The sequence below is a fragment of the Diorhabda sublineata genome, chromosome 11 (genome assembly GCF_026230105.1).
Source record: "Diorhabda sublineata isolate icDioSubl1.1 chromosome 11, icDioSubl1.1, whole genome shotgun sequence".
NCBI classification, from domain to species: Eukaryota; Metazoa; Arthropoda; class Insecta; order Coleoptera; family Chrysomelidae; genus Diorhabda; species Diorhabda sublineata.
In genome coordinates this window covers 4,544,840-4,562,114 of record NC_079484.1, presented here as the reverse complement: position 1 = coordinate 4,562,114, position 17,275 = coordinate 4,544,840, and the positions used below count along the sequence as shown (strand labels likewise).

The 17,275-nt window shown below is 31.6% G+C and overlaps 1 protein-coding gene across 7 annotated transcripts; it reads right to left on the bottom strand.

Annotated features, from left to right (window-relative positions):
* Positions 1–533: 533 nt before the first annotated feature.
* LOC130450198 (mediator of RNA polymerase II transcription subunit 12) lies at positions 534–17,101 on the bottom strand. Of its 7 annotated transcripts, none has more exons than XM_056788445.1 (25): positions 16,733–17,101; positions 16,071–16,422; positions 15,280–15,465; positions 14,824–15,177; positions 14,510–14,773; positions 14,283–14,383; positions 13,842–14,123; positions 13,624–13,788; positions 13,237–13,550; positions 12,562–13,010; positions 12,049–12,391; positions 11,573–11,777; positions 10,674–10,784; positions 9,671–9,870; positions 9,122–9,274; positions 8,607–8,645; positions 6,029–6,287; positions 5,508–5,957; positions 5,001–5,267; positions 4,661–4,864; positions 4,366–4,599; positions 3,985–4,312; positions 3,687–3,904; positions 2,957–3,116; positions 534–2,360 (listed from the first exon to the last, which is right to left on the bottom strand). In XM_056788445.1, exons 1-25 carry the CDS (start codon positions 16,928–16,930, stop codon positions 1,975–1,977), a joined length of 6,222 nt encoding a protein of 2,073 aa, XP_056644423.1. In that variant the 5' UTR covers positions 16,931–17,101; the 3' UTR covers positions 534–1,974. The 7 variants fall into 7 exon arrangements, with proteins under 7 accessions (XP_056644423.1, XP_056644424.1, XP_056644425.1 ...); XM_056788446.1 differs by having other exon boundaries at positions 14,283–14,377; XM_056788447.1 differs by lacking the exon at positions 8,607–8,645 and having other exon boundaries at positions 14,283–14,377.
* Between the last annotated feature and the right edge of the window lie 174 nt (positions 17,102–17,275).

The following is a 17,275-nucleotide window of genomic DNA, read 5'->3' as shown; positions in this document are numbered from 1 at the left end:
GGGTAGAGCGGGCCGACTGGCTATGTTTGTCCATATAACATATCTTTGAGAAGGGCCAATCATGGAAGAAACTCCAAGGAAGTGGTTTCCAAAACAAGGCGTTATAATTGCTAAAGAAAACTATCAAGGCGTTTGTATTTTGAACTGGAACAAAAGGGACGTCCTTATGCTCTATGAAACATACCAAAAAACCTACCGTGGTTCAAAGACTGGAAATACTGAAAAACTATCAATCTCTAGGATCAAATGGCAAGTTACAACAGTTCTTGAGAAATACAGTGGTATAGAAAAATTGCGATAGTGTTTATCTTGGCATTATAATTGTGTGCTCATTACCTTTATAAAAGCATTAATGTCCATAGCAAATGTTTGTTCATACTCTAGTTTCTTCTATAATCAAAAGTCCATAATTTAGAAATATAATGGGATGTGCTTGTTATGAAATAAAGAAGTTTTTTCCCCAGTGTCAGTCAATTGTGTCCCAATTTAAATATATTATCTGCTAGATTTTTAAACTGAATGAAACAAAAGAATAATTTCAAAAAGTTTATTATACAAATAAAATATACATCGCATCAAAACAAATGTTCTGAACAAAAAGATCACAATTTTCTTTTCGCACTGTACTTTTTCTTAGATATAAACTATACATATTAAATAATGTAATATCAATATTTGCGTGTCACGAGTAGAATTCAAATGTATCTTTTCACATGAAACCCTAACTCCAGATTAAATACTGCAAATATAACACTGCTTTGATTTCTCTCAAAACGCCGCTGCGACCTCGAGACATTTAAATCTGTTATGTTCAGCGTTACCTCACTATCAGGCCGTGAAATTAAATTTCACAGCTGTTTTTAATCGAGTGCGCCTATCGTTCCTTCAAACCTTTTGCATCTTTCTCATAATTTCGTTCCTCCGTCTTACTGAGACATGTGTAGTATTTAATCTGGGTATTAACACGCAAAGTAATTGATTGACCATTCTGAAAATTGATACAAGAGGGCTATTAGTGATAAATGATAGCCATAAACTAGTATTTATATAGTTATTTCTTCACGTGCATGTAATAAATCATCTGCGGCTGGCTAAATTGTGACACTAAATGTTTTATAAGAAAATTTAACAACCGAGAAAAACTATCTTCAATCCACGAAATTTTTGAAAATGGGAGTGTCTTTAATTCTGTTTTTTAATGAGTACTGAGCCAGAAATAATTACAACTATGTATACATATATTAATAATCCTAATGATCATTTAGTGATCAGTGAGGATAAAATTGTAACAATATTTACTTTTTGGGTCAACTAACTCCTAATTTCCTCAAGTGTTCTTGAAAAAATAGTATATTATATTATAAGGATTAAAAGTGGATGCAAAATTGCGAGGGTCTATTCTGTAACTTTTCGGTTATTTGTAACCATTTGGTTACTAATATATTTATAACTATATCGGTGAGTTTTCTTATTGTTCAGTTTTAACTACTTGGTTAATTTTTAACCTTTTAATCTCACATATAGGTTAGAAGTGAAAGTAAACAAAAACTTGTAAGAATTTTCGATAAGAACATTTAAGTGCAACAGGCTCAGTTCCATAGTCAAATGATTTATAATATACACATAAACGATTAAAAATGCTTTTGGCGAGCAGTTATCACTGGAAACTATAATTCGCACATAATGATCATATTTTATAAAATAAAAATAACCCAATTAAGTCACTAAAATTATTTCATTTCACTAATTATGAGCAGCAATGAAATGTGACATGTAATACATAAAATTATAAAGTACAAAAAATTTTAATACTGATGAAACCAGAACACCAATATATGGAATACATGGAAATGTGCACATTTATAGTAATTATAATAAATTACTTTCAACATGCTGATCCTTTAATCAAATTGATTAATATTACATCTCCAGTACTGCCAGTATGATATGAAAACATATCAATTAGACACTTGTTTACTGCATATTATAAGGAGGCGGTTGATGATAAGGATTTTGATTCATTTGTTGTTGTCTTTGTAAATGAGCTACTAAAGCTGGAGATGGTTGATTTCCCTGAGGTCCACCTTGCTGTTGTTGCTGCTGCTGCTGCTGCTGTTGCTGCATCGCCATTAATCTCATTCTTTGTTGTTGAAACTGACTTTGATTTTGAACATTCGTTTGCATTCCTTGAGCTCCCGTTCTCGAATATGGCGGGGCTGCAACTCCTTGATTTGCCATTCCACTCATCGAACCCATGTTGGTGTTCATAGTTACGTTAGGAGCCTGCTGCATATAAGGAGCACGTGGATTCTGTCCCATTTGGCGATAGTCCGGTTGAGCTGGCCTGGGCTGTCCAAAACCTTGAATAACAATTTAAAATGATCATTTTCCACATAAAAAATGTTACATTTTGTATAAGGAGAGTTGAAATTTTTAATATGAATGAAATTAATGAAAAACGCGAGGAGCCTAAGAGTAGTGCATGATTACACGCACTAAATGTAGATCATTCATAAATATTTAGAGTTCTATTTATCAATTTTGAGTTCAATTTTATTTTTGAACCACATTTTATATGTTTTTGACTTATTATCAACTTAAAAACATCCAAAATTAAACCATTGGTCCTTCTAGTCAGATTCAGTGAATTTTTCCAATCTTAAGAGCATTGGGTCCTTAGATTCCGGTATCTAGAGATATTTGATAAAAAATACACTATCTACAATTTAAAAAAAAAATAACTTTGGACGCAGGGGAAGCTGGAGCACCTTCAAATCGGAGATAAATTCGTTTTTTTCGTGGAACAAATCACTAATTATCAATATCAGATTTTTTTCAAATATCAACTAACGTAACAAACATTTCTTGAAAAACTTTCTGGTGATAAATCAAAAATTGTAGTGGTAATATTCAATAAAAATGGGTATCTTCTACATTTTTTTTTAGAGAGAATTACCTTGCTGCTGTCCTGCAAACATACCACTTTGTGCCCCCTGCATAATTTGTTGATTTCCCGGCATATTACTTTGCATCATAGCCTGTGGATTTGCACCATAATTACCGTATTGTTGCCCCATACTACTTTGCATATTGCTATATTGTTGTGGAAACATGCTCTGAAAATATTAGAATCAAATTTTATATTAATTTACTCTCATGTATATATCACAAATTTTACCATTCTAAGCGATATTTTTCATGTTTTTTTTTTTTAATTTATCAGTGCATTTAATTTAAACAAAATAAAAAGGGTGGATTCGGATTAACTGATTGCATGAGGTGATAAAATTACTATCAACTCCGTACTTCAGAAAAACTATGGTATTCAGAAATTAGAAAACAATGAGCCATCCTGAACTATATTCTTGTCCCTATTCTATTTTCCATATGAGTATACCATAAATGATTATATATTCTTATCAAAGAATTTTTATTTCATAGATAGAATAAAACAAAATAATACTCAAGTGATCTAGCACAAGTAAGTAGGAGTAAATGGAAATAGAAAATTGCTGGACAAAATTTGCCGCCTCTTGAAATCTGCAGCCTGCTGGTTAATTCACCACTGCATTAGTTTTATACAACACAAAATTACAAACATTGAATTCGAATATTGTAGCTATTTGTACCAAATATTTTATTATTAAACAAATATTTCAAAGAAAATAATATACTTTTGATTTTACCTGGTTTGGTTGCATTGAACCGGGATGAGGCTGTCGCATCGGTTGTCTAGGGAAACCTCTTTGCATTTGGCTGTAATTTCCAGGTTGTTGCGGCGCTGCAGGATTATTTTGCATACCGGGAATGTAGGTATTAATTGGATGTCTAGATCGAAGCATATTAGATAAAGCTTGCTTCGATTGATTATTAATTGGTTGCGGCGGTCGCTCGAATCTATTGACTGATAAAAAAATATTAATTTGAAATTAAGTTTTTTTATATAAATTTTATAGTTACTAGCATCAACTATTAGTTAAATACCTGGCATTGGTGGATATCCATATCCTTGTTGTGGATTTTGTCCAAACCAATTTTGTTGTCCGGTATTTCCTACATATTGTTGACCTTGCGTCTGCATACCCGGTGCTTGCCCGTATCCACCCATATTGTGTCCAAGTTGGGAATTACTGTTTTGAACTTGCATTGGCATACCAGGCTGTCCTTGTCCTATTGGAGACTGTCCTAAAGTCATAGGATTTACATGCACTGGTCCTGGAACTTTGGGTTTGCGAGGCTTTCTTTGACCTTTACCACGACCTTTTCCTATAGCTCCTGCTGGACTTTGATCAACTGAGGTAGGTGTATCGGCCTAAAAGTAATATTAAGAATCAAGTTCATAAAACAAGCAGAAAATCCAATTACCGGTTTATCTGGTATTGGTTCTAGATCTTCCGGAGGTAGTGGAGGGGGATCTAAATAATGTGAAGCAGGTTTTTGCAAGTTATGTGTATGGAATTTTAGTAATCTGAAAGTATCTTCACACGCTAGAGATTTTCTTTCTAGTCTCACAGCTCCAAACCAAGCCCAAGATAACGGTGCCGGATTTTTCATACCTTCTAGTATATCCCAATTGCTTACACGTTGTTTATCCGTTACCTATAATGCAAATAATTCATTGAATGAAAGAAAATCAGGAAAAAATTGTTTCTAATAATACCTGTAAATCGTGTTTCTTATCAACGCTGTCAAAGGTCATCTTATTACCTTTACTTGACCCCGCTGGTTCCACAGCGATGACTTCTGTTTGTATCCTTGGTAAGGGAAGCAATTGTCGAATGTGTTGCAGTGAAGCATTTTGTTTCTCCCCAACCTCTTTCTTTAGTTTTTTCAATAAATTAGGATACATTTTTCTACTATCATCCTAAAACAAAACACTTATTTAATTATCCAAGGGAGATGGTAATAGGGATAAAAATACAAGATTTTGTAGTCTCTCTATTTTCTAGTAAATATATATAATAAAATTATCTACTCGTTGTTAAAAAAATTGATAATACCTGGCTGTCAGTTGCTTTTGCGGAATGAACTAAAGTTGCTAACATATCAATAACTATAGTAAACAAATCACTATGAGTGTGGAGATCAATTAGTCCGTGAGTTACCAATTGCACGAGCAATAGTGCCCAATCCGTCGTAGCAGAAGGATTTCTTTGGAATGCTTCAAATACTCCTCCTACCAGAGCAAAACGTAACTGAAGACCATCTAAAGTTCTTTCAGTACCTGTAACATCCTGAAGATTTCCTTCTTTCGCTTGCTGTATGAGCTGAAACATAATTATTTCTTAGGAATAAAAAAATCACTGTTGACTAACGGGAAGAAACGTGTCACAAATAATTTTTCGATTTACCTTTTCTTTCAGGTATTGAGAACAATTATAACCGAGTTATTTAGCCTTTATATTACTTTCTCACCCTGTATATACGTTATTAGATTGTTTTCTATATATTGAGTCCTCTTCATACCTTACTTAGTTATAGATACATTTATTAAAAGGAATACGTACCTGCGACAGTTGTTGATGCAAGGATGATAGTAAACCTTCTCGTAGCCCTTCTTCTTGTCCTTTTAGACATGTCAAAACCAACTGTAAAAACGGTTGATGCGTCAGTAAACTCTGACTTTCCCCGCCACAAGTTTTAAGCTTGTTTTTTTGCTCTTTGCACCAACCACCACTCTCTAAAACTTGTCCAGCTATTTTTAATACACGTCCTTGAACTGCAGCTGGTAGTTTAGAAATTAAAGGCGCTACTAGCCAGATCGAAACCTGTTGTTTCTTATCGTTCTTCTTTTCTTCGGCGGGTATGTCGTATGGAGTATTCAATTGAAAAACATCAATAGCCGCTTTGGCGACAGTGTCTAACCATTGAGAGAGTTCTGGAGAATTGGCGCTAAATTGTTCGAACATTAATTGGAGATCGAGGATTGACATCCGTAACGTCCACTGTTCTAGATTCTAAAAAAAAAATGTACTGATAGTGCTGTTCCTTAGCGAAAAACAAAATTAAAAAAATATATATACACTACCTCTAGTATTCGAGTTATCATTGATTTCTGATCCAAAGAATCAATACTGGAACCAGCATCCGGATAGCATATCATATGCAATAGTCTTTGAGCTTGAGAATGCGACAATAATGGGTCTAATAAATTATCCACATGGCATAATACATCGGATGAAAGACAACGTTCTAGTACCCATTGTTGGGAGCAGATTTCTCTTAAAACATGACAAGCGAATGCCGAAAGTGATGCTGTACTTTCTGCGTTACCAGTACTGGATTGTCTAAAGAAATAATTTTTTTATATATTAGTTTTCAAATATTTTATTTTTTTAAAATCAATATGTACATATAAAAATGGATTAAGGGACGAATTCGTTGTAGTAAAAATGTATTATTATATTGACAACATGTCAACAAAACCACCCTATTTACAATACAAACAACTATCACTATACGAACTGTTAAATAAATCATTTTGAAAATTCTTTTATCATTAAATTAATTTTTGTATTTTAATAAATATATTAATCACTGACAGAAGATGCTTTATTTATTTTATTCATTACTACAAACTTGTGAATCCCAATTTCTATTCAACTATATACATTATGTATAAAAATTTTTGCAATAAAAGGAAAAATTTATGTTTAATGTTACAGATAAAATTAATGTTTATGAATAGCTCTTGATTCTGGAACCGAATATTAACACAAAACGAAATGGAAATGAACGAAAAGATAACCAAAGTTATGGTAGTGGAAAATGCAAAAGAAGAAACTGGGTTGAAAAGGAACATATAAAACAAGTTAGTAGCTTCCAATACCTAAGAATTATATTGGAAAAAACAGGAAGCCAGAATTCAGAACTAAACAGTAGAATAGAGAAGGCGAATAAGGTATACCACTATACATTAAGCAAGTGGCTCATAAACAAAAAAGCAATTCCCAAAGAAATAAAAATGAATGTGTTCAAAGCAATTTACAAGCTATAAATCTTGTGGATTAACAGAAAGAGAAGAGTAAAATTGGAGAAGCAGGGATAAAATAACTTAGAAAAGTGAAAGGAGTAATTAGAAATGATAGACTCAGAAGCTCGCATATAAAAGAAGATCTGGCGAACAAAGGCCGGACAATTTCTTTCCTAGGACCACAACCTTTCATAGGTTTTCCAAAAAGCCATCAAATAATGGTAATAAAAAAGTGGGGCCATGGAATAAGACCTCTGGTCTGTCTGAAACAATCTTATTTCTCCAACTGGTCTAAAAAGGCCCTTTCATTGAACAAAGACGAACTAAGCAGAGTTACTGGTATGATTACTGGGCACTGTCCAGTGAACTACCATCTGAAGAACATCAAAGAAGCTTTCCAGAGCTCTTGTCACTTCTATAAAAGTCAAACGAAACCACCGAATACTTCCTTTGTGAATGCGAGGCAATTCATAAACAAAGTCTACGGTATTTACACTCAAGCTTTGTAAAGCTAGAAGAGGTAAGCCGCATAGCCCCCAGATAGGTAGTTCGCTTTGCAAAGTCGTTGCTGGTATTGGATACCCAATAGTTCAAAGTGTTAGCGAGGTAAATTCACGACCTTAGAACCCAGCTCATCTAATCCAATCATTTAGTAGCAAAAATAATGTCCATTTAAAAAGTTGTATCTTCCCTATTTTCAGTTTTAGCAAACATTTTATATAAAAGTTGACACACTACTAGTTCTAGTGGACCACCTTTTTGTTTTTGACTGTTATATGTCAAGTTTTAATGAGCCCAGATTTTCTAAAGTCTTTTAACATGTTTATAGAACTTTTATTTATTTATTTGTAACAGTTCGAACAATGTTATATAGATATTGATACTTAGTAACAAGTTTTTAATAGCGAAATTAATTACTCACTACTACTTATTTACAAGTGAAAAATGGAAATGGATTAATCCACTTTATTAAAAAAAAACACAAGATAGTTTACAAGAAAAATCAAAATTGAAAACGTTTCCACTTATTTAACAATACAAACTTATTGTTATATATTATAAATTATTTCAGTTTTTTTTTAATTTTTCTCGTATTGAAATACGTTCCAGAAAATGAGAAAACCCAGTGTTTTAAAGAAACAGTCACAGGAACGAGGTATTAATTCATTCTGGTGGATCGTGAATGTACAAGCTTTGCAACGAAGATACAGACACACAAACAGAACCGCCGAATATACTAATAAAAAATACTTTTTTTTCAAAAATATCCATTAACGCAACTATCGACAAAAATATACAAATTTATGTGCATCAGTGTTGATTAATTCAATAACGAAAATAATATTAAAAAATCTTAAAAGGTGTAATATCATCTTAATAGATAAAATAATAATACAATGACCCATCTGCAATACGGTATGGGAATTAAACCCTTATACCTTTTTATATGTCTATGACAAAAACTTATAAAAACAGCTGGTAAAAATCGAACATAAGGGACTCAAAGTATTTTTTATAAGTACTTATTTGAAGTATTTTGGTAGTTCTATATAAAAAAAAATAGGACGGTGCAAGCGTAGGGTGACACAAACAATGCAAAGCGATGATCTTAATTATTATCGATTTGACAAACCTATGTGTCGTCCTCGATCCGCACACATCCACGTTCATCCTAACAAAAAAAGAAATAGAAACAACAAAAATATAAACAATAATAATATAAAATAAATCAAAAGATGTGTGATGATTCGCTATTCTAAAAAGAAGATTACAAAAAAATATTGTTTGTTTTCCTATTTATAAAAATACCAATATTAATTTTTAATATTCACTAAACAATAAGAATCTGAATCCGAATTAATCTAGAAGATCTAGTTTTTGAGTATTTTTAACCTAAAAGTGTAAAAACGACCTTTCCAAATTTAGGAAACTTTATTTAACCTTGCACCAGAGTTCTGGTCTAAGAAGAAATATTTTACAAATTCCTACAATATTTTAAATTCAATGTATTGTACAAAAAAGAAAAAGGAAATTGAAATTTTTGGTACCAAATAGGATTTTCAAGTTTACTTAATCATTGTAATGAAAACATGTGCTTTCCTGTAATCTCCTTTCAATATTGATACATTTCATTATATATACACTTACGGTAAATCCAAATTCGGACCATCAACACCACTATGGAGATCACTTGTTCCTAAAATATTGCTCAAACTCAGTTCAGTTCCCTCCTTCGCAGTTGCATCTCCAACTATTAACACTGCTTTCAATACAGCCAATACAGGACCAACGTGTATATTCCTATTAACAACATAGAACAAGTTCTAAACATTCATATGAAATTGAAATAAATTTTATGGAGTTAAATTGGAATCCAATCAGTTTAATCATTTGCAATGGAACACATCTGATATCGAATCAGGTGGATTGGTCATACAAGAATCAAATAGACCAGAAAAGAATAATAATTGTGTTCTATTGTCCAGAAGCATTTCTGTAGTGAACGAAACTGCTCCTATAAGAGTTTTAGATAATGTGAAACCGAAAAAGAAGTACTCTGGTGGTGCCTTCCCAGGTTGAATCTCAATAAAATCAAGCCCCAAACCCATTACATTCAACTATCACTATATTTTTATATTCATGAAAGATTAAGATATTAATAAATACGTTTTATACTAAATTGAACGACAGTTTTACCTATGTGCAGCAGCTAAAAGATGACGATCACAACTGAGTCTAACTCCCAACGGTGGTCGTGGTGTAGTAAGTGGTGGAGATCCGACAGAATAAAGTCCCGGTTGAGGGCCTTCGGCTGTTCTAAATAATCGTAGTAACAAATGGCAAGTTAAACGCATGCCTCCTTCAGCTCTACCTTCGCCATTGTCCAACGATTTCACCTGTAAATTGATTAATCAACAGACAGGTATTACTTTATACCAAATGTCTTACATTGCAAACAAAAATTGGCATAAAAGGGACACAGAGATATTGACTCTCCCGGATATTAAAAACAAAGTCATAATTTATTATTTATCAAGCTTTCCATTATAGTGACATTGAATAAATAATAAATGAGATTTTTGTTGGATAATATAGGGAAGTAACCATATAAGTATTCATTACAAATTTTAGTACTAATGAATCTTCGATAAAAACCATTATATAAGATAGAACCACTCTCATTTAAATTCTATTCAATAATATCAGTAACAAGACAAGATTCAAACGTAAAAAGCAAAATTTCATATAATTTTTAGAAACATTTATCAAAGTTGGAACAGAAAATGATATTTTATTTAAAAAAATTTCAAATTCGAATAGATAAATATTTTTAATTGATTTTTACTGAAAAATAAATATAGTTAAATACAGAATGGGTTAAAAGATTTTTAAATTGAAATTTATAAATTTAGGTACTGTGGCCAAAATACTATTACGAAAACGAAGAAAAAATATTAAACATACATTATCTAACCCATTCTGTGAAACATCTAGTTTTTAATACAAATAATATAGTTAAAATAAAGAAACATTCAAAACAACAATGCAATCACTACTAACGTTTGGTAAAAACATCTTGAAATCCTGAGGATAATCATTTTGCAGCTGAAAACCATCAGAAAAATGATTTTATACTAATAAACGATATTAATAACACAAGCGATATAGTAGGTTTTTTTTATATTTAAACTTTCCTTACCTTCAATAAACTAGGCAAAGCTACCCTTCTTACGAAATCTTCAAGAGAAAAACAATGTCTTGCTATTAAAATACATGTAAAAACTGCTAAAGCATTGTGAACGCTTACATCCTGTAAAAAAATATTACATATATAATTAAATGGGTTAACACAAAATTTAAAAATATTGATATATCGCACATAATATCAACATATATACCATCATTCAGTACTTGTAGAAAGCTACATCTAGAAAATTTATTGAACACTTTCCTTTCCAAATGTTTTTCCTATGATGCTGTTCAGAATTCTACTCACTTGAGAGGCTTTCTCAAATCCAAATTTCATAATTTCAAATAATTCTCATTTTACAAGTAACAGTAAATATTCGATATTCATAATATTTTCAATTTATCTTCTATCACACTATTGACAAAATCCCAATCCATTCACCAGTATTCTTGAGAACAAACAGAGAAGAATGTAAGCCTCCTGCTTACCTCAAACAGACAACACACGTGCCAATGTCAATGAGAATCATCATTTTAAATTTTAATATGTATTTGAAAACTGCCAGTACGGTGAGATTTAGTTTAAAGTATGATGATAAGCAAACTTCCAGAATTTCAAGGTAAGTGAAATTGTTAAAAGCTGGAATTTCTTGAAGCAATTATTTTTCTCAAATGTAGTCAGGTTGTTCCTTCAATTTTGTCTGAAAAAATCAGTAAAATGGTACTCTTATATTCTCTTTTGGCATTTCATTTCTTTTGTAAGGGTTTCAATTTATTTTCTAGATGATCCACAAACCTATTAGGTTTTGTCGAATTTGTTCTGTCCTTATTCTATTTCTGTTGTTTTGGGAATACCAAATTTAAAATTCAATTAACTAAATATTCACAATAAAAGGAAATTTGGATTACCTGTATATCTAATTGGCTAAGCACTTCCGTGTAATATCCAGGATGTGATAAAGGGCAACAAAGGGTAAGAATGACGCCCAACCATTCAGATGCTAGGGAATTACAACATGCAGTCATTTCGGCACACAATATTGCTAGATCATTTAGCCTTTCATTTTCCATCTCTCTACATACTTGAATCACAGCATTACTAACAAATGAATATCTGAAAAAATTTACATATAATTTTTGTAATTTTATATTTTCAGTCTACCATTTTTTAATCAATAAAACCCTTGATGTAGATTGTACCTGGAAGAAATTAATGTCCTCTTTTTGTCTGAACAAAACAGGACCAAACTCAATATTTTTTATTATTTATGGTGCATTCAAATTACAGTTCTCAGTAAATTAATTGAAACCTATCAGAATATATCTACTTATGTACTAAATACTTATTTTACCACAACGCATAAAAAATAAATCATAGTACACACCTATTGTTACCATTTTCATTCAACTGTTTTGCCAAAACACTGTCAATTCGTCCAGCTCTTCTAGGATTAATAAATAATTCTTGCATATACTGGGCGTTGTAGACATAAATATTGGTAGGTGTCGGCTGAGGAGAAGTATATAAGGCCTGTTTAATTTTTGGATAGGCGTTACCGAATGGCTCGACTGCGTGTGGTTTTGATTTTAATAAACTGCAGGAAGAATATAAATCGTACAAATGAGCCAGGATACATCTTTCTGCCGAACTGCAATCCCCTGGGTTCGATACATGTTTGACAACTTTACATAAACCTTCAAAAACAGCCGAAGTTTGTTCTGGTGATACTAAAAAAATTGATATAATAATGACTTACAACCTATTATGAGATTTTTGTTGACATATTATTACTACTAGATATTTTGAGGACAAAATTGTAGTTTTACCCACAATTTACCCCCGATATCTGAAGAATATAAGTTGATAAACAGTGTACAAATTATAAGCTGATACTTACATAATAAACAACAATGATACCTTCTTAGTACTCCTACAACATACAAACTTAAAGAAGTTGTATAATTTCTACTTAATGTTAAATTTTTATTATACAACTGGGTCTCGACATCAGGTAACTCTTTCAAAATCTGTATACAAACTTCAATCAACCCATAAATATTCAAGGCTAATTCCATGAGATCAAATAGAAATGCTACATGTTCCTGTACGGGTAAATAATTGGAGTTTCCAGTTCCAAATGAATTTAACATCTCTATGACAGTAACACTACATTGCCAAGTAACCAAATGTTGATCAAAATAGCTGAGACTTTGACATTTTTGTGTTGTAGCCTCAAAATTGAATTCATTGCGTTGTTTCTTCACTTTGCCACCTTCTACGACGTCAACACTGAATTTTTTTGAAAACAGTTTACAAATTTCCTTGGACATCTTTTTTACAGTGTGTCTGCAAAATAAGTTTATTATCAACTGAATCAAACACAATAAAAATAAATAATAAACCACTTAGAAACCTTTAGAAACAATCTCCTGGGAATTGAAAACAAATATCAAAAATACACATAAAAAACTAAAATTGATGAAGTCAGAATAACAACTGATGAAGAGGAAGCACAAGAAGCGGAAATCAACACAGGGTTAATGTAAAATGAAAAATAAAACAGCATACTAACCTAGCTTCATCTCTAATTTTTCCAACACCATACAGTAATACATGACGTTGATTAGAATCATGCTGAGAAAAAGGATCATCCTGGCTTAAAGGAAAATGAGTTGTGTATAGTAAATGCCTCGATGGTTTTACTTTATGATCATTGTGATCAGTTTCCATAGGAACATGTCCCATTGAAGATGGAACATGTGAATGGTGGCCATGGTCGTGTTCTTTGGGACTATCTGGAAAGTCCATAGAATTCTGCTGGTCTTCTTTGATGTTTTGAAGGATTTTGTCAATATCATGATCAATATTGTCATCACAGTCCATTGGCTGAAAATAATAAATGCCATTATAAAATAACATAATCTCAAGAGTTGAATAAATTTTGATTCAAATTACTAGCCTCCATTTTTGTGTGGTGGTGATGTAAGTTGCTATCTGAATTTTCGTCAGGTCCTAGTAAGTCTCCTCTTGATATTAAGGTGCACATATAGGCATCGTGAGAAAATACATCTCGACGAATAAGTTCAGTAAAAAGATGAACCAAATTTGAAAATGCAGTCTTTTTCTAAAATAAAATATATATGTAGCAATATATACGCCAATATTGAAAAAGCATACCATTGAACAGTCATCAGGGGATGGTACAGGTGCATCATTATCCAAAAATTTCATTAGTAGTGATTGAAACATTGGAGGCCCACCTGGAACACTACTACTTGAATCTTTATCATCACCAGGTGTTGTTTCCTGATCTGCAGAACTATTCATATCAGACTGTCTTCTATCAAGTAGAGCAGCGACTGCTAGGGCTCTGTGCTCTCCTGTTCTCTCTGGAGATACTGCCCATTCACATAATAATTTGACAACAGCATTTTCTTGATCATTGGATCCACTGAATATCTGTAAAGTGATCAAATAACAATGAATTGGGATATTTTATAGATGGACTACTATAAAGATATGGACAACAACAATAGGTGGAGTTTACAAAGAATACTACTTCTAATATTGGAGAAAATAATGAATAAAAAATGGCATAGTTTGAAATACTATACTAACCTTTGCATATAATGTATCTAATGAATTTGTGGAATCCATTTTATCAAAACGATGTCTATCTAATGCGTCTAGAGCTGCCAGTACTTTTGTTGTCACTATACCTAAAAGTGTACCAACAGGAATCGAAGACTAAACAAATGTAGACAAAAGTCAAACACTAACCTTTACTCTTCTATTTTAATAAGAAAAATATTTATCGGAAACACAAAATATAAATTTTTTCTTACCTGCTGGTGACACTTGCCATTTTTCTGTACACCATCTGCCTTCTGCTTTTTTGCTTCTTTCTCTAATGCAGCTCTCCGCATATATAATTTGCTTTTTAAATGTATCCATATCACAACGAGGAGGTACTGGTAGTAACGAAGGTGAAACTGGTAAACTGTCTAAAGGAGAACCATGCCAAATAGTTCCAACACCAGTACTACACCATACAAGTGCAGTTGGACATTCCAATACTATTGTTTGAATTATAGTACTCAGCTGCAAAACTGTAGAAACAAATTATTATAATCTCAACTATTCCTCCATTACAACTCACCAATATCACGATGATGAGGACAATTTTGATATTCAGCAATTGTACTTTGAAGTGGATTGGTAGTTGCAGTTTCCTTCTTATCCTTTTCAGTTTCTTTTTGTTCAGTCTTACTTTCACTAATTGGTGATGTCATAATGTTAGTTTCAGCAACATTGGTCAACATACTTCCTAATTTTTTGGCACAAAAATGTGCTAGACGTCTTGACAAAAGCTCAGATTGAACGAATTCATCCAAATATTGAAGAGTAAGAGGTAGAAATATCCTTAATATGCCATCGTCTCCAGGTGTTTGTGATTTTTGTTTTTCTAGAAGTTCTATTATCCAGTTTAAAACTTCTTGTCGGTCCATAAGTCCTAACAAAAACATAAAAGGTACATTATTATGCATAGAATTTCCAGTCATAAAATGTTCAAGATACAATGCAATGATATTAAGAAATATATATTCAAATATACCTTCCTCATACATATATTTTAGTAACCTTGTACAGTAATTCCAGTGTCTCATTGCAAGCTTTTGTTCAGTCTCATTTGTATGAACTGTATTCAACATAGAGCTGACTGGTTTTTCAGTTTGAGAATAAAGCTCTTGTAGCTTTGGTAGTTGATCTTTAAGGAACTTTAAAGTAGTACCTGTCCATTCTGAGAATTAAAAAAAATAGTAATTGATATTAAATATATGAAACAGTTTATTAGTCTAGGTAATGAACTAACAAATATTATATAAATTTGACTTTCAATAATGAGTGGAGATAGAAAGAGAAGCAATAAAAAAATTACAATAAATATCTTACATTTCACTGTGAATTTAACTAAAATAAAGACTTTTCCAATATGGCACTAACAATTAATCAAATATAAAGTGCTAGTTTTGCTTATTTGTTTTGTAATCATTTTGTATACTAAATATTTATAATACATTATAAATATATAGAGACTTATACAGTTAAAATATATTGCATCTCCGCTCAAATAGTGTCATAAGTAAAAAAATTTAAAAACATCTTTTATTGTACTATTGGTGCTAGAAAATATAGAAATCTTATTTTAAATACTGTCACATAAATATTTAATATTACAGTAACTTTGTCAGTTTTTGAGTTATCAACTGAAAAGTGTGATATACTAAAGAAAATTCGTCGGTATGTTGCTGAAAATGATTTTCTTAAGGAGTAATAAATTTAATTAAAAGAATTATGTCATAGTGATAACAAAACTAATGACCTAATGAAATCTATTATGCTCACCAGTAGTTGGATCGGGCATTTGTCTTTTTTTAATTTTAGCCTCTGAAACAGCAACAGTATAAGCTGAACTAAGTTTGATAAACCAAGCAGCTCTAAGCATTGGAACTTGATACTCAGTCAACATCACAAATATTTCTTCCTTTTTATTGAAATTGGGTGCTCTCTTAGATAAATTCATCAAAGGTTTATTCCCTGATAAATCTTTAAACCAAGCTTCTATGTGGTTTTTTGTACGATTTGTTACTGGCCAAAAATTATCTTTTGGATTTATTTGTTGTCTTTTTTTACCAGAATCTGGTAACATTGATAATTCCTCTTTTCGTAAAATAATTGCATTGAAGTAAGCTCCAACCTGAAAATTCAATATCAAAGACTACACAAACAAAGCAAATAATTAAGTATTTCTATTAATTTTATAGTTCTAATCCATCTCATGTATAGGAAATTAGTTGAGACCAGAGCAGCTATCAGTTGATACACAGTCTAAAATTACTATTAAAATAGGCAAAATTATCGAATGATAAGAGAACTAATAGCACAAGTAGTTCCAATTTGTGAGGTCTTTCAAAACATGAAATTACAATTCAATGAATTCTTATACACATCATAAAATAATGTCATTTAAATAAAGTCTTGTACTAAATCTAAATATTCATAGATACCTTGCTAGCAGTGACATTACAATTTCTAGCTGTTCCAAATTCATCGCTCAAATGAGTCATCGTAGGAAATCCATGCTTTACATTCATACTAGTCAATTCATCCTCTTTTTGTTTTGGTTCTTGTGGATATACATCAGGGGGACCGATTCGCTGTTTCTTTAAAGGTCTTTTCTCATATAAGAAATTCGTACTCAACATTTTGTCCTAATAAAGTTAATTCGGTGTAGTTATAAATATTTTATTAAATAAAAACTTAGTTTAAGTTATATACTATACTACTATACACTAATTATTAATTAAATAATAAACTATAATGTATACATTATGCAAACAACTTCGAGCTCATCTCGTATTAAACGTCACTGTCATAAATATTAGAAAAGTCACAATTTTAATTTTAGGCAATTTCCAACGGATCAAACATCATATGGTACTACTTTAATCATAGACAAAATAAAAACCACTGTCTTATATATTTATTTCTTGAAGATTAGTAGATTTTGTTCACTTTTTTCTGCAGTTTTTGAATTGAAACAAGACTGT

Coding starts and splice junctions, on each gene's coding strand:
- LOC130450198 (XM_056788441.1), bottom strand. CDS start 16,930: ATGTTGAGTACGAATTTCTTATATGAGAAAAGACCTTTAAAGAAACAG. Junction 14,774..14,823: donor TCCTCATCATCGTGATATTG/GTGAGTTGTAAT, acceptor TTGTTTCTACAG/TTTTGCAGCTGAGTACTATA. Junction 10,785..11,572: donor TTAGCCAATTAGATATACAG/GTAATCCAAATT, acceptor ATTTTTTTACAG/GATGTAAGCGTTCACAATGC.